This window comes from Hippocampus guttulatus, chromosome 22 (genome assembly GCF_054856545.1).
Source record: "Hippocampus guttulatus isolate MCC_2025c chromosome 22, RoL_Hgut_1.0, whole genome shotgun sequence".
Lineage (NCBI taxonomy): Eukaryota > Metazoa > Chordata > Actinopteri > Syngnathiformes > Syngnathidae > Hippocampus > Hippocampus guttulatus.
The window spans coordinates 8,587,022-8,598,638 of record NC_141282.1 but is presented as its reverse complement, the minus strand read 5'-3'; the positions used below and the strand labels follow the sequence as shown (position 1 = coordinate 8,598,638).

General features: G+C 59.4%; 3 protein-coding genes and 1 long non-coding RNA gene across 9 annotated transcripts; 1 reads left to right on the top strand and 3 right to left on the bottom strand.

The window, feature by feature from the left end:
* Positions 1-167: 167 nt before the first annotated feature.
* On the bottom strand, positions 168-3,980 carry mansc1 (MANSC domain containing 1). 5 transcript variants are annotated; one of them, XM_086103561.1, is made up of 4 exons: positions 2,831-3,511; positions 2,105-2,328; positions 1,889-2,032; positions 171-1,822 (listed from the first exon to the last, which is right to left on the bottom strand). In XM_086103561.1, exons 2-4 carry the CDS (start codon positions 2,316-2,318, stop codon positions 1,038-1,040), a joined length of 1,143 nt encoding a protein of 380 aa, XP_085959687.1. In that variant the 5' UTR covers positions 2,319-2,328; positions 2,831-3,511; the 3' UTR covers positions 171-1,037. The 5 variants fall into 5 exon arrangements, with proteins under 5 accessions (XP_085959684.1, XP_085959683.1, XP_085959685.1 ...); XM_086103559.1 differs by having other exon boundaries at positions 169-1,822; positions 1,889-2,328; positions 2,831-3,522; XM_086103560.1 differs by having other exon boundaries at positions 170-2,032; positions 2,831-3,517.
* LOC147186509 (uncharacterized) lies at positions 3,058-4,235 on the top strand. Its single transcript, XR_015099315.1, has 2 exons — positions 3,058-3,206; positions 3,986-4,235. It is a non-coding gene; the product is annotated as an uncharacterized LOC147186509 (long non-coding RNA).
* c4h11orf98 (chromosome 4 C11orf98 homolog) lies at positions 4,236-5,821 on the bottom strand. 2 transcript variants are annotated; one of them, XM_086103563.1, is made up of 4 exons: positions 5,679-5,821; positions 5,289-5,413; positions 5,125-5,222; positions 4,236-4,603 (listed from the first exon to the last, which is right to left on the bottom strand). In XM_086103563.1, the coding sequence occupies exons 1-4, from the start codon at positions 5,715-5,717 to the stop codon at positions 4,503-4,505; spliced, it is 363 nt and encodes a 120-aa protein (XP_085959689.1). In that variant the 5' UTR covers positions 5,718-5,821; the 3' UTR covers positions 4,236-4,502. The 2 variants fall into 2 exon arrangements, with proteins under 2 accessions (XP_085959689.1, XP_085959690.1); XM_086103564.1 differs by lacking the exon at positions 4,236-4,603 and adding an exon at positions 4,622-4,856.
* Positions 5,822-6,756: 935 nt separating this feature from the next.
* Positions 6,757-9,444, bottom strand: pthlha (parathyroid hormone-like hormone a). Its single transcript, XM_086102874.1, has 4 exons — positions 9,294-9,444; positions 9,110-9,212; positions 7,343-7,727; positions 6,757-7,234 (listed from the first exon to the last, which is right to left on the bottom strand). Exons 2-3 carry the CDS (start codon positions 9,193-9,195, stop codon positions 7,349-7,351), a joined length of 465 nt encoding a protein of 154 aa, XP_085959000.1. The 5' UTR covers positions 9,196-9,212; positions 9,294-9,444; the 3' UTR covers positions 6,757-7,234; positions 7,343-7,348.
* Between the last annotated feature and the right edge of the window lie 2,173 nt (positions 9,445-11,617).

Sequence of the window (11,617 nt, the reverse complement as noted above, 5' to 3'; positions counted from 1 at the left end):
AACCCCCCCCCCCCCCAAGCCAAGTTCATCTCGACATTTTAACGTAAAATCCAATTAGATGCACCCTTTTTTTCTTCGCAGAAACCCAGAGATATAAAATGCATAAGCAAAAACATTCACCATGACACAACTTCAAAATCAAATCACGTTAGCTTTTGACGTCCAAATGAGAAAGATACAAAGTTCTTATTTGTAATGCGTACAAGAAAAAGTTTTAATCAAAAAGTGTCAACATCAGCTTTGGGTTGAACTCAACTCACTATGAAAAATCTGACAAATGTGAGCAAAAACGCTTTGGGGGGGGGGGGGGGGAGCGACGGGTGATTGGACCTGCTGCTGTCGCCGCCGTGTGGCCAAGAGGGGCGCTGCAGCATCTAAACAACTGCTTCGAAAAGCTCCAGAAAAAAAAAACATTCGATCCAAAGAAAGAATCTCAGCGTTCAATCTTCAAACGTGTGTTACATTCAAAGCACGCGTGCGCTATTTAGTGATTAAAAAAAGACATGCAGGTGATGTAAAGGTGCAACGAACTCATCTCTGATCAAATGACTTGATAAGTATTTGGATCGTCCATCGTTGAATTGGCTCAAGTGACCCGGCCGGTCTGGATTTCAGTGTCTCGACACGAAATATCGCCCGGCCAAACGCATCCGCTCGGACTTTGGAACACAACCATCAAGCTTTTCCGATGGATGTTACGCACCCAAGCGGGAACGGAACCAGAATCCCAATCCATCGATTTTGCTGACTTTCTGCAACGTGTCCATTGAAATATTCAATCAAGGAATGCAAATTGAACAATGATTTTCATCGATTCCGAATCGAACCCACGACGGCGACCATCGTGAGTTGCGTAAATGACATGCCGGCGCGGAGAAGACGAGTCGTGCGGGTTGCGCACCGGCGTCTCCCCGAGTTGGGCTGTCCCCATTGGTCTCCGAAGACAAACGCAGTGGGCGCCCCCGAGACAACGTCTTTTGCGTCACGCGGCCATTTTGCCGGCGGAGACGGCCCGCCGGGACGCGGCGACGCCGCTTTCACAGGTCGTAGTGGAGGTCGTTGAGCTCCAGGCGCGTGTAATGGCGCCTGTCGAAGGACTCCAAGGCCTTGCGCCCGCCCACCGCCAGCGCCAGCGTCAGCGCCGCCGCCGCCGCCACCAGGAGCGCCACCGCGCCGCTCTTCAGTGCCCCCGGCCCCGCCGAAACCGGCCCCCCGGGGTTCCGGGCACCCGCCGGCACCTTGGATGTCTGGCTCCGCCTGCTGCCAAATGTCAACGGAGTGGGCGTGGTCAGACACGAAGAAGGCGGAGTTGTCGCCGTCACGGGAGGGCTCGCGCTCGCCTTTGCGGTTGGAGGTGCAGTCGGAGGAATGGCAGTCCGCGGAGGAGGAGTCGTGGCGGTCGCGGTCGGTGGAGTCGCGGTGCTCGGAGGCGGCGCCGTGCTCGTCGTGGGTGCGGGCGGCGGGGGTGGGCTTGATGTCGCAGCGGGGGGAGTCGTGGTCACGGCGGTTGTAGTTGTAGGTGGGGTCGTGGTCGTAGGAGGCGGAGTCCCAACAGCGGCGGCGGCGGTCGGAGGCGCAGTGCTTTCGGGCAGTTTGTCAGCAGTCGTCGGCCCCGCCTCCTCACTTTTGAAAGGCTCTTTGTGGCTTTTTGTCTTGCTTTGCTTTTTCGGCATCTCGTCCGCTCGCTCGGTGGCCGGCGGCGTCGCGGTCGGCGGAACGGGCGTGCCGGCAGACGGTCCGGCCGCCGCCGTCGCGGCGGCGGCCGGATGGCCGCTGACGGTCGTCGTAGCAACGGGGCGGGCGGTGCTCGGGTGGACCGCACCTGTGCGGGAAACCACAACAGGCGCGAGGTGCGAGGCCCGAGCAGGCGGGAAGCGCAAGCGCTTACCTTTGAAGATGTCATAGGTGCGCGTGCCCGGCGGCGCCTTGGTCAGCGGACAGTCGCGCTCGTTGGGACAGTGGTACAGGAAGCAGTTGTCCTCGCCGCCGTTGCGCTTGTTCCCGTTGAACACGGCCATGTTGCACTTGGCGCCTGCGCAAAAGACGAAGACCGCGATGACATCGCGGCGAGGTCGGGACGACGGCCGGACGACGGGGAGCTCACCCGGCGTCACCTGCCGGGAGCAGCAGGCCAGCACGCAGTCCTGCTCGGTGGGCACGGATCGGGAGGCCGCGGCCACGCCGGCGGCGGCGAGCGCCGCCCTGGCGTTGACGGTGGCGTTCTGGTGCTGCCGCGAGAAGCAGCGCTCGGGTTGGGAGCGGACGTGAGCCAGCGTTAGCACCAGGGCGAGGGCCAGCGGGGCCAGCGGACGGGTCATGGCGGGAACTCTGCACGGGACAAACGGCATCGAGTTGAGCATCATCACGCCAAGTGGATTCATGACTAGCGCAGTGTGTCCTGGACTGGTCGCCAGTCCCATCTGGACAAATTCAGGGAGTGGGGGGGGGGGGGGGACAATAACAGCTTCTAGACAAACGAGTGAGCTGTCAGCAAGTGAAGGGGGGGGGCGGGGGGAGAGAAGCCTTCCTTTTGGAAGCGTGACGTCACGTGCGCGGCCATCTTTTCGGCCTTCGTCCCACCAAAGCGGGCTCGCCTGGCCCCCACCGCGCAAGTTGTCGACGGGAACTCCGCGGCCAACTTGTGGCCCGCGAGGGAGACGAGCGACAGAGCGGGGGCGGCGTCCCCCCCCCAGCGGGGCAGGCCCAGGCCCAAAACTCGGTCGGGACGCTTAACGCGAGCGAAGCGACCGACAACGCTCAGTCCTTTCGACAAATCGAAGCCGTGAAAATATCGTCGCGGTGGGCGAAGACGAGAGAAGCGAGTCAAGACCTGCGTGGCGGCGCCGTCACCCCGACTCCTTCCTTTTCCTCTTCTTCTTCTTGAGCAGAGCAGAAGCTCCGGCGTCCAAAGTGCACCCGCGGGGACTTTGGCTGCGCGCTGACGTCAGGCCGCCCGAGCGCACCTTGCCCGGAGCCGAGCGACGGCCGAACAGCGAGGAATCCGGGGCATCGATCCGGGCGGAGTCACGCATCCTCCATCGAGCCGAGGCGTCCTCACGCTAAGGCGGCGTCGGCCCGCTCGGGGTCTTTGTCTGCCGGCCGCTGACGTCACCGAGCCTTCGGTCTTCTTCTTCGCGTGCGGTCGCGTCATCGCTTGGCATCCGCGCGTGACGTCACGCCGCCCCCGCCCCCGCCTCCGTCCGCAGGTTCGACCGCTCGAGATCCGCGCTCGCGGTACCGTCCGGCTCCGACGGGTGCGTCCTCACCTGCCGTTCGTCGACCGGTTGGGTTCAGTCGCGCGGCCGCGTCATCGGCGTCGCCAGCCGAGTCGTCCGTCGTCCTCCGTCCGCCGCGGATGAAGGAGCCCGGCCGACAGTCGCTCGTCTTGCGGCGCCAAGACGAAGGCGAGCACCGGCGCGAGGAAGCTCGCTGGTTCCGAGCAGATGACCCATTTTTGGCTTTGTCCTCCGGGAGGGGGGAAGGGACCCGCGCTGAGCAGGGGGAGGGGGGGGGGGCTGGCTGCCACACGCCCCCTCTTCTTTTCCACCACTCGAGTCTGTCTTTTGGATTCCATTTGGCTTCGTCTATTCCGAAACGTCATTTCTAAAAATGGAAGGAACCCTTATTTCGGACGCATTCTGATTTGAGTCATCATCTGGGAGCTTATTTGTATTTTGGTTATTTACATTTGAATCGGCATTTGGCTTCGCTTGCTCATCTCTTGTTCAAATCATCACTTTGGCTTTGATTCTTTTTTTCGTCTATCGGTCAGTAATTGCGATGACACGTGGTCTCGTTTGTATTTTCCTTGGCCTACGTTCAGCATTATTTTTTGGCCTGTTTTGATTCCGATTTCCGAGCTCTTGTTTCAGGCATTCTTTTTTCTTCTTCCGGCTCTTTCGATGAGGATCGTTTTTGTTTGAAACGCACCTATACCGTACATATGTGCGTATTCTCATCTCTTTGGTTGTTTGAATGCTTACAGCCCCCAGCACGTTCATCACTCCCCTCTCTTTGAAGTCGAGGTTCAAGTAAAACTCCCGCTCTGTGACGCTGCGGATGTGAACGGCCGCGCGTCACTCCTCGCGCCCCGCGACTGACCGGCGACCAGTTCGGGGTGTGAAGCCCCCTTTGGCCCAAAGTCAGCTGGGAAAAGCTCCAGCGGCCCCCGCGATTCTTTTCAGCGCTGTGGAAAATGAACACATTGCAGAATAAAGAGCCGAATGCAAATTAAATATCGGAATATAAAATTCATTTAATGCACGCAATGTTTTTTTTGTTTTTTGGGGGGGGGGGGAAACACCATGTGGCACAGTACAGAAGACACGCATGGACTTTTTCGTTGGCGCGTATTCAGGTTGAGGCAAAGAAAAGGTCCAACTATTTTTGGCGTCGATCCTATTTGCTGAATGACGACAAAAGGGAAGAGGATTCTCATTTGAACGTCGGCATTTGGACAAACGTGACAGATGTCAACGGAATACAAACAGCCATCTCGGGGGTTATTCTCCATTGTCCATGTTGACGTCCATAGAGGCCTTGACCACCGTGCTCATTTTTTTCTTGCGCACATTCTTTTTTGGTGGAGGAGCTGCAGCTTCAACTGGCCACACACACACACACACACACACACACACGTTACAAATTTGTCTTAAGACTTGAAAGTGAAACCTTGACTACACTTTGGCGCCCCTCCAAATTGCCCAAATTTCATCAATGTTCCCCCCCCCCCCCACTGGCTTTTTGACACCAAGACTTTTTTTATTATTAATTACTGCCTGATGCTGCTCCCCTCAGGCAGTCAATGTGTCGAGCAAGTTGGCCCAAGGCCTGGCACTCCCGAGCAGGCGGGAAAGCTGACGGCGTCAGAAAAAAAGACCATGACTGTTGGGCCGTTTCGGCCAAACGGCACCTCGCAAACTACATTGACCCGCTACGCCAAGAGGAACACATAACAACTAAATGAGCGGCCAAGCCTGTTTCTTTGTCATTACTGTTATGATGCACGAAAGAAAAAAAGACATTTTTTTCACGATATTGTGAGCTTTGACGCGATGAGGTGAGGTTTTTTTCCTCGACAACCTCCCCGCAATACCCTGATAATAAAAAAAAAAAAAGTCTTACCTTCCATTGCGGCTTGGTCCTTTTGGAGGTGTTGCAGTTGCTTGATGAGCTTTCGCTTCTTTTTCCCCGACAATGTGATGTTGGCCCTGGGACTCGTTCTGCAGGGAGGAGGAAAGGTTCTCATTGCACATGTCACGGCTACGCTTGGACGGTGAGCAACTGACCTCCTCTTCCGGAGGTGATGGATGGTGATGAGGCCTCGGTCCACCACGGCGCCCACGATCTGATTTCGCTTCTTCTTCTGCCGTCCCAGAACACGGCGGCGCTTGAACAGCTTCTTGCCCAAGTCCTGCCGCAAAAAGTAGGCCGGCTCAGAGGACAAAACGTCACCTTTATCCCGAATCCGAAGCAACAAATTGCAGCTCGTCACTCCGATTGGCGAGACTTTCTAAGTCAAACGTAGCGCTCGTTTCAGCTCTTCCCCTTCGAGCTACAGCGACGGCTGTGATGGGTTCGTTGCGCGTTGAAGAGACGCCCACAAGTTTGTCAAGTGGAAGGTCGAGCTCCCGGCGTGCGCGTGCGGTTGTTCGTCGCTTCTGGCGGAGGTTCCCTACCGTTTTGGGTCTGTTGATCTTCCCTCCGGGTGGCGACATGCTGACTGCCTGCCGGTTGCTTTTGCTTCCGCCTTTTCTTCTTCGACGCGTCGGTCGAAGGAAGGGCAGAAAGCCGCTACTGCCACCCTCGGGCCACGCGCGGCCTTACAACCACCAAAGAAAAGCGAGAGACGGCCGCCCTCGACGGCGAAGGGCGACCTCAAGGCCCTTCCAAGATTTATTATAAAGGGGAGATATTTGGGGACTACCCCCCCCCCCCGGTCCGTTTTCAGTCGACGGGCCATCAGCCTTTGGGCCGGACTGTAGTCCATGTTGTCCGAAGGGGTATTCCTCCACTGCAAAACAGCCAATCGGGGATCAGAGCCAGCAGCACCGGCAGCTTTTTTTGACACCGATTCTTGGCTACTTTCACGGCTGATTCAGCCTTGCCATTTGATTTGGGGTGTCTCGGTGAGGACATAACGCGTTGCCACCCCCATTCTTTTGCAAATCGTCTGAACGCGTCATTCTCAAACTGTGGCCCACGGTCAGTGATCACCCGGTCAGGCTGGCCATAGCGAGCAAATTGTGACTTACAATTTACAACTGTGCCTTCCGCCGAGAGGTCGGGAAGCTGTTCAATCTCCCAAAAATCGGAGTAATGATCCACTACGATCAGAAAGTCTCGGCCTGCTTGTCTGTATAAGTCCGTGCTTAGAATTTGCCACGGCCGAACGGGAAGTGCATGCGACATCATTGTCTCTTGTTGTCCTTTGTGTGCATACTCATTGCACGCCGAGCACTGGCCAACAAAGTCTTTAATTTCCCCCCTGCATATCGGGCCAGTACAGCCGCACCTCGCCTCTTGGCTTCTACCATTTTAACTCGACCGGGGGGGGGGGGGGGGGGGTGATAGTCCCCAAACAAATACTTCGGGAGAGGAGGGGACGCGTTTCTCAAAGGATATGCGCGCCGCCCGCTCCCGAATTCCGCAGGAACCCCCGACGCGATCATTCGCACACAACCGCTTATTCAAAACGTAGCTTCTCATTTGTTTTGGATGAATTTGTGAAATGCTTTGGTTGAAAAGAGCAACGACTCACGGTGAACATTTTATTTTTATTCGTTCTGTAACTGTCGAGGAATGACAATCCGATCAAAGTCTTTGCATTCGGATGAACTTGTGACGTTTTCCATTCGATGAGCCTTCCACCGAGCGAGCGCACGAGTGGAGAGATTGTGTCAATTGTTTCATGTCAGTGCAAGTGGCGAAACGCAACCGCCAGGGGGCGTCGTGGACAGAAGATCAACTCCAAGTCAAGGAAAGACCCAAGTCGACACGTTTGTCGGTGTAAAGTGCATGATGGGAGGGAAAAAACAACACCACCACCCCAATAAATACAACATTCAAAGCAAATAAATTATAACACAGATGTTGAAATGAAAAGAAAATCTTTCATATTCAGGTCACTTCCTAGACGACTGCCTTCTATGTACACAATAAATATTCGTCTTTGTCTTCTCTTTCTAAACAGCAAGACGACCGTTTAGGCGTCCGCTCCGCTCGACGCAGGCTTCTGCACAAAAAACAAGGAAAGTCAATCAACATCGGGTGTTTCCCCATTTGGTCCAGAGGCAAATAGTGAGGAGGGGGTGCGTGCGTGCGAGCGTGCGGCGGCACGGACCTGCGCTCAGAGGAGCTTCCCGCGCCTCCGCGCCGGAGGCCAGCCGGGAGCGGGCGGCGGCGCCGGGGACCGAGCCCTCCTCTTCCTCTTGTCGGCGTCCTTCCTCTTGCCGGGGCGTCCTTTCTTGCGCCGCTTGGCCTCCTTGGAGCTCTCGTGGGTTTCCTGCGGCAGGTTGGTGGCCCGGCGCTCCTCGGCCGACCAGTCCGACGGCAGGCCCTTGCCCGGCGCCGGGGGGGCCTTGGAGAGCGGCGGCGGCGGCGGCGGCTGGCGGATCTCGGCCGTGTGCACCTCGTCCAGGAGCTCCTGCAGCCACATGCGGCGCTTCAAGTCCTGCAGCGTGCGGCCTTTGTCGTGCATCAGCTGCGCGTGCGTCACCGAGCGCCGCCTGAGCAAAGGCAAAAGACGACGGTGGTCGCGTTTGTCCGCTGGGAGAGGAAGGCGCCGTGCCGGGACGGCGGAAGGAAAGAAAAAGGCCCGGAAGCCCAACTTGGTTGGGCTCGCCGCACACGGCAACTTTTTCTTTCAATCTGTTTTTCTCGCGATCGTCTCTCTCGCAGGCGTCGGGGAGGCGAGAGGCCCGCGCTGCAGCGGCGGCGGCCGAAGAGCCGGCGGCCAAAGAGCCGACGGCAGAAGAGCCGACGGCAGCGCCCGCTCCGCTTTGATTCCGTCCAGATGGGCCGAGGCGGCGGCGGTCTCCTTCTTTTCTCCCCTTCTTAGCGCTGTTATCTTTGCCGCCGGCCGGCCCGGATCGAGTTTCTCGACAGGCTCGGGCCGCCGGGCTCCTAAACAAACAGCCGGGCCCGGGGCGGGCAGAGCCTGGGAACCCAGAGCCGGCCGGCGCGAGCGCTCCCCCGAAAATCCCCCGCCCCGCCGTCAAAGCGGGCCGCCTGCCGCCCGCCGGCCCGGAAGAGCCTCGGCGGGATGCCGCGCGACTCCGCCCGCGCCGACTTGACCCGGCGACCTCAATTCCACCCTGAAGCCGACGCCTTCTCGTCGCTCTCCGAATCGCTCGCTCGCACGCTTCAAACGAGAGCGAGCGCATTTTCTTGACAAGCTTGAACAAAAATACAGGAATCAAATCAAATGGAGGCTTTGTCTCCCCCCCCCCCTTCTGTGTGCGTTCCTTGTCCAAGTGAACTCACGTTGCCATGTTTTCAGCGGGAATATGGCCGATTTTTGTCTGTCGTTCTTTTCCACAGCCACCCGGGAAGAGGCCTTTCGCCGCTCGCCCGCCGCCTGGAAATGACCTCGCAAGTCCTCCGGTCGCGAGCAACGGCGGGCCGGCTCGCCGAGGTCACAGGAGCCGCCGCCGGCGCTCACCCGGGCCCTCGCGACGTCGCCTTCGGCCGGCAGGCGAGCGGCAAAAGGCCTTCCTGGAGGCGGCCGCGGAAAAGAAGGAAGCCATGCCGTTCGCTTTTGGACCGCAGGTCAACTTTGGCCTGCTGAAAAAGTCGTCAACTGTCCCTTTTCAAAGACTTGGCTGTTGTTTGTTTGGGGCGGGCGCTGACTTTGGAGACAACGGGGGGAGAAAATGTACACTTTCTTGAGGACGTCAGACTGCTTATTTCTTTGTTGACGAGGCCCTTTGCCCAGAGAGGGGACTTTGCAAACAAAATGCCGATATATATATATATATATATATATATATTTTTTTTTTCCCCTTGTAAAATTTTCCGCGGGGTCGCCGACACCCCCCCGCAAGGACGGCACGCGCGACGCATGAGGAAGCGGAGTCGCGGACGCCGTCAAGACAGGAGCGCGACTTACGTTCGGGCGTCGGCGGGTCGGGCCCGGTTGGCGTCGGGTGAGCAGAGCAGGAAGGCGGCCAGGAAGAGGGCGGCGACGCCGGACATCTTGCGGCCGGGCGCTTCTGCCAACGAGAGATGAGCGCTTTGAGCGCACGCACGCAGGCCGGCAGACGCGCGCGCCGCCGGAGTGGCAGGAAACTTACATTCCCTCCGTGGACTTTGTCACGATGAGAAAAAAAAATTCCAAGAAGGAAACTCCGGCAGCAGATCCGAGGAGGAGGAGGTTGTTCTTCTCCTGGTCCTTTCTTTTCTTGGGTCGCGTGAAAACCCGAGCAGACTGCGGCCGCGTTTGTGCGCGGGCCTCTTTCCAGATGTTGCGCGGATGCGGGAATGCCGCGAGCGGCTACGGGAGCGTCGTGAGAGCGGCCGGGCGGGCGGGCGTTCCACGAGGGGCGGAGCCTCGCTGCCGGAGGGGGCGCGTTCACAAGGTTTCCCCGCCGACGGACGGCCTCCCCGCTTGAGCGCGCGGACGGACGCGTCCGCATTCCAGGTGCTGAAAAGTCATCGTTTGCCTCACTTGCAAAAGTCCCCCCCCCCCCCGCCCTGCCCCCGCCCCACTGAACGCGCGCACACATGTTTGCACACTCACCCATAGAGGCCTTTAGGCCCGCCCGCACGGGGCTGAGCGGTGGGCCGCGCGTGACATCATCACCTCGGCGGTGGTCTCGGCTGGTTTGTCGGGACGGCGGGAGGAAGAAGCGGCGGCGTGCGGCACGTCGCCGCGATTCTCCTCACGATGACGCGAACGGATGCGGCCGATGACGGGACGACGGCCATCTGACGTTAACGTCGGCTAACGAGCAAATCGCAATCAGCGGCGGGCGTTACGCAACTTCATCTCGATGAGTCCCGACGAAGACGCGGAGCGCTCCTTCTGATCGGCAGACTTGAACTTTCTCTTTGGCAGTCTTCGAACTTCTTGTTTGCGTCGTCGTGGAAACGAGCGCAGACACTTAATCCAACGTGTCTGCTCTCCGAATCATCTATTTTTAGCAGTGTGGAAAAACAAGACTTCTCGCGGCTTCATCAGCGCGCACGCGCACGCACGCGCACCACTGAGGCGGCGACATCCTCCCGCTGAGTCAGCATTGTCGCAGCGCTGCGGTAGAGGAACGCGACACCTATGCAGAAAGAAACGGAAGCGTGACCGGGACCGGGACCGGCACCAGAATCTCTCTTGCGAGCGCCTCGTGAGATAGCGTATGGCGTGCAGGCGCGCCTTTCCGCGCTGCCGTCAAAAGTGCGGAGGGCGGAAGCGGCGCCGCCGGCTCGGGCCAAGACGAGGTGTCGCGGTGCGGTTTGGATGCCGCCGCCGGCTTCCGGGAATCAAGCGGAGCCGACGACTCGGCGCCGTGACATCGCAACGGGGGATATTGCGCAACGTCGCACCCTCGCGAGGATGCCCAAACTCAGGCCGCGCGACTGACGCGTGTCCGACAGGCAAGAATCCCGTCACGTCACGTGACCGGCGACCGCAAGACAGACAAGAGATTTGCGCGGGGGACGCGCGATTGGCCGACACGCCGGCGCGTCGCTTTTGTCTCCGCCCGAAGATTTGACGCCAAGGCGCGGGAACGTCCCGTCCCGTCGAATCAAAGAGGTCGCGACACACGACGGGCGAGACGGGCGTGCCGCCGGATCACGAGAATGTGGCGAGCTCATAAGCTAAGCGTCGCGGTACGCGAACGTGCTAACAAGTGAAGCGTTGCGGTCGGCCCGGGCGACGCTCAAAGGACGCGCGCCGCGCCGCCTCGCTAACGGCTTCCAGAACAGTGGAAACTTCTCAAGGCCGCAGAGCATCTTGGCGCTCGGAGCCCGAGCGTGTGCGTGCGCGTTAAGTGTGTGACCGTTTCCGAGGGTGCGACTGTGTGTTTTTGTACACTCACGAATGCGTGCGAGCGAGACAGAATGCGTTGATGGGCGCGAGCGCATACTTGCGCGCGAGGGAGCGAGCGGGGGCCGCGCCTCGGGCTTCCCGCGACGGGGCCGCGCGGGAAATTCTTCCCAACGCAAATGGCCGCAAGGCTCGGGGTCAGCGCCGAGCCGGCGACCGGCCCCCCCGCGCCGCGCCGGTTCCCTCGTGACCGGACGCCAGCGAGCCGTTTTGCCGGGGCGGATGGGGGCTTCCCGCGTCGCGCCGGTCGTCGCCCGCTTACCTCGGCGGCGTCCCGCGGCATTTCCGGAGCCGCTCCGTCGAGGTCCTCCGGCGTGGCCGGCGTCCAAAAGGTGGGACCCAAGCGTCCGCCGTCGACGCAACAAGACAACAAAGTCGGCCGCCTCGCGCCCGTCTGCCAATGGACCGCATCCTTCATTTTCCAAGCAACAATTGACCAGTCGGTTCCCAGGCCACTCTTACGACGCGCCGACTCACGGGAGCCGACGAGATCGTCCCTTACCGTTTTGCAAATGGCGTCGTCCGGGCCCGGTTGCGTTCAAGGTGCGGGCTTGGCCCCGGCGGGTCCCGCGC

Excerpts from the sequence above, each read along its gene's own strand:
- pthlha (XM_086102874.1), bottom strand. The coding sequence starts at position 9,195 with ATGTCCGGCGTCGCCGCCCTCTTCCTGGCCGCCTTCCTGCTCTGCTCA. Across the intron at positions 7,728-9,109 it reads CGACCCGCCGACGCCCGAAC|GCGGCGCTCGGTGACGCACG; the intron begins GTAAGTCGCGCT and ends GCCTTTGCTCAG.
- c4h11orf98 (XM_086103563.1), bottom strand. The coding sequence starts at position 5,717 with ATGTCGCCACCCGGAGGGAAGATCAACAGACCCAAAACG. Across the intron at positions 5,223-5,288 it reads CATCACCTCCGGAAGAGGAG|AACGAGTCCCAGGGCCAACA; the intron begins GTCAGTTGCTCA and ends TCCTCCCTGCAG. Across the intron at positions 4,604-5,124 it reads GGACCAAGCCGCAATGGAAG|TTGAAGCTGCAGCTCCTCCA; the intron begins GTAAGACTTTTT and ends GTGTGTGGCCAG.
- mansc1 (XM_086103558.1), bottom strand. The coding sequence starts at position 2,318 with ATGACCCGTCCGCTGGCCCCGCTGGCCCTCGCCCTGGTGCTAACGCTG.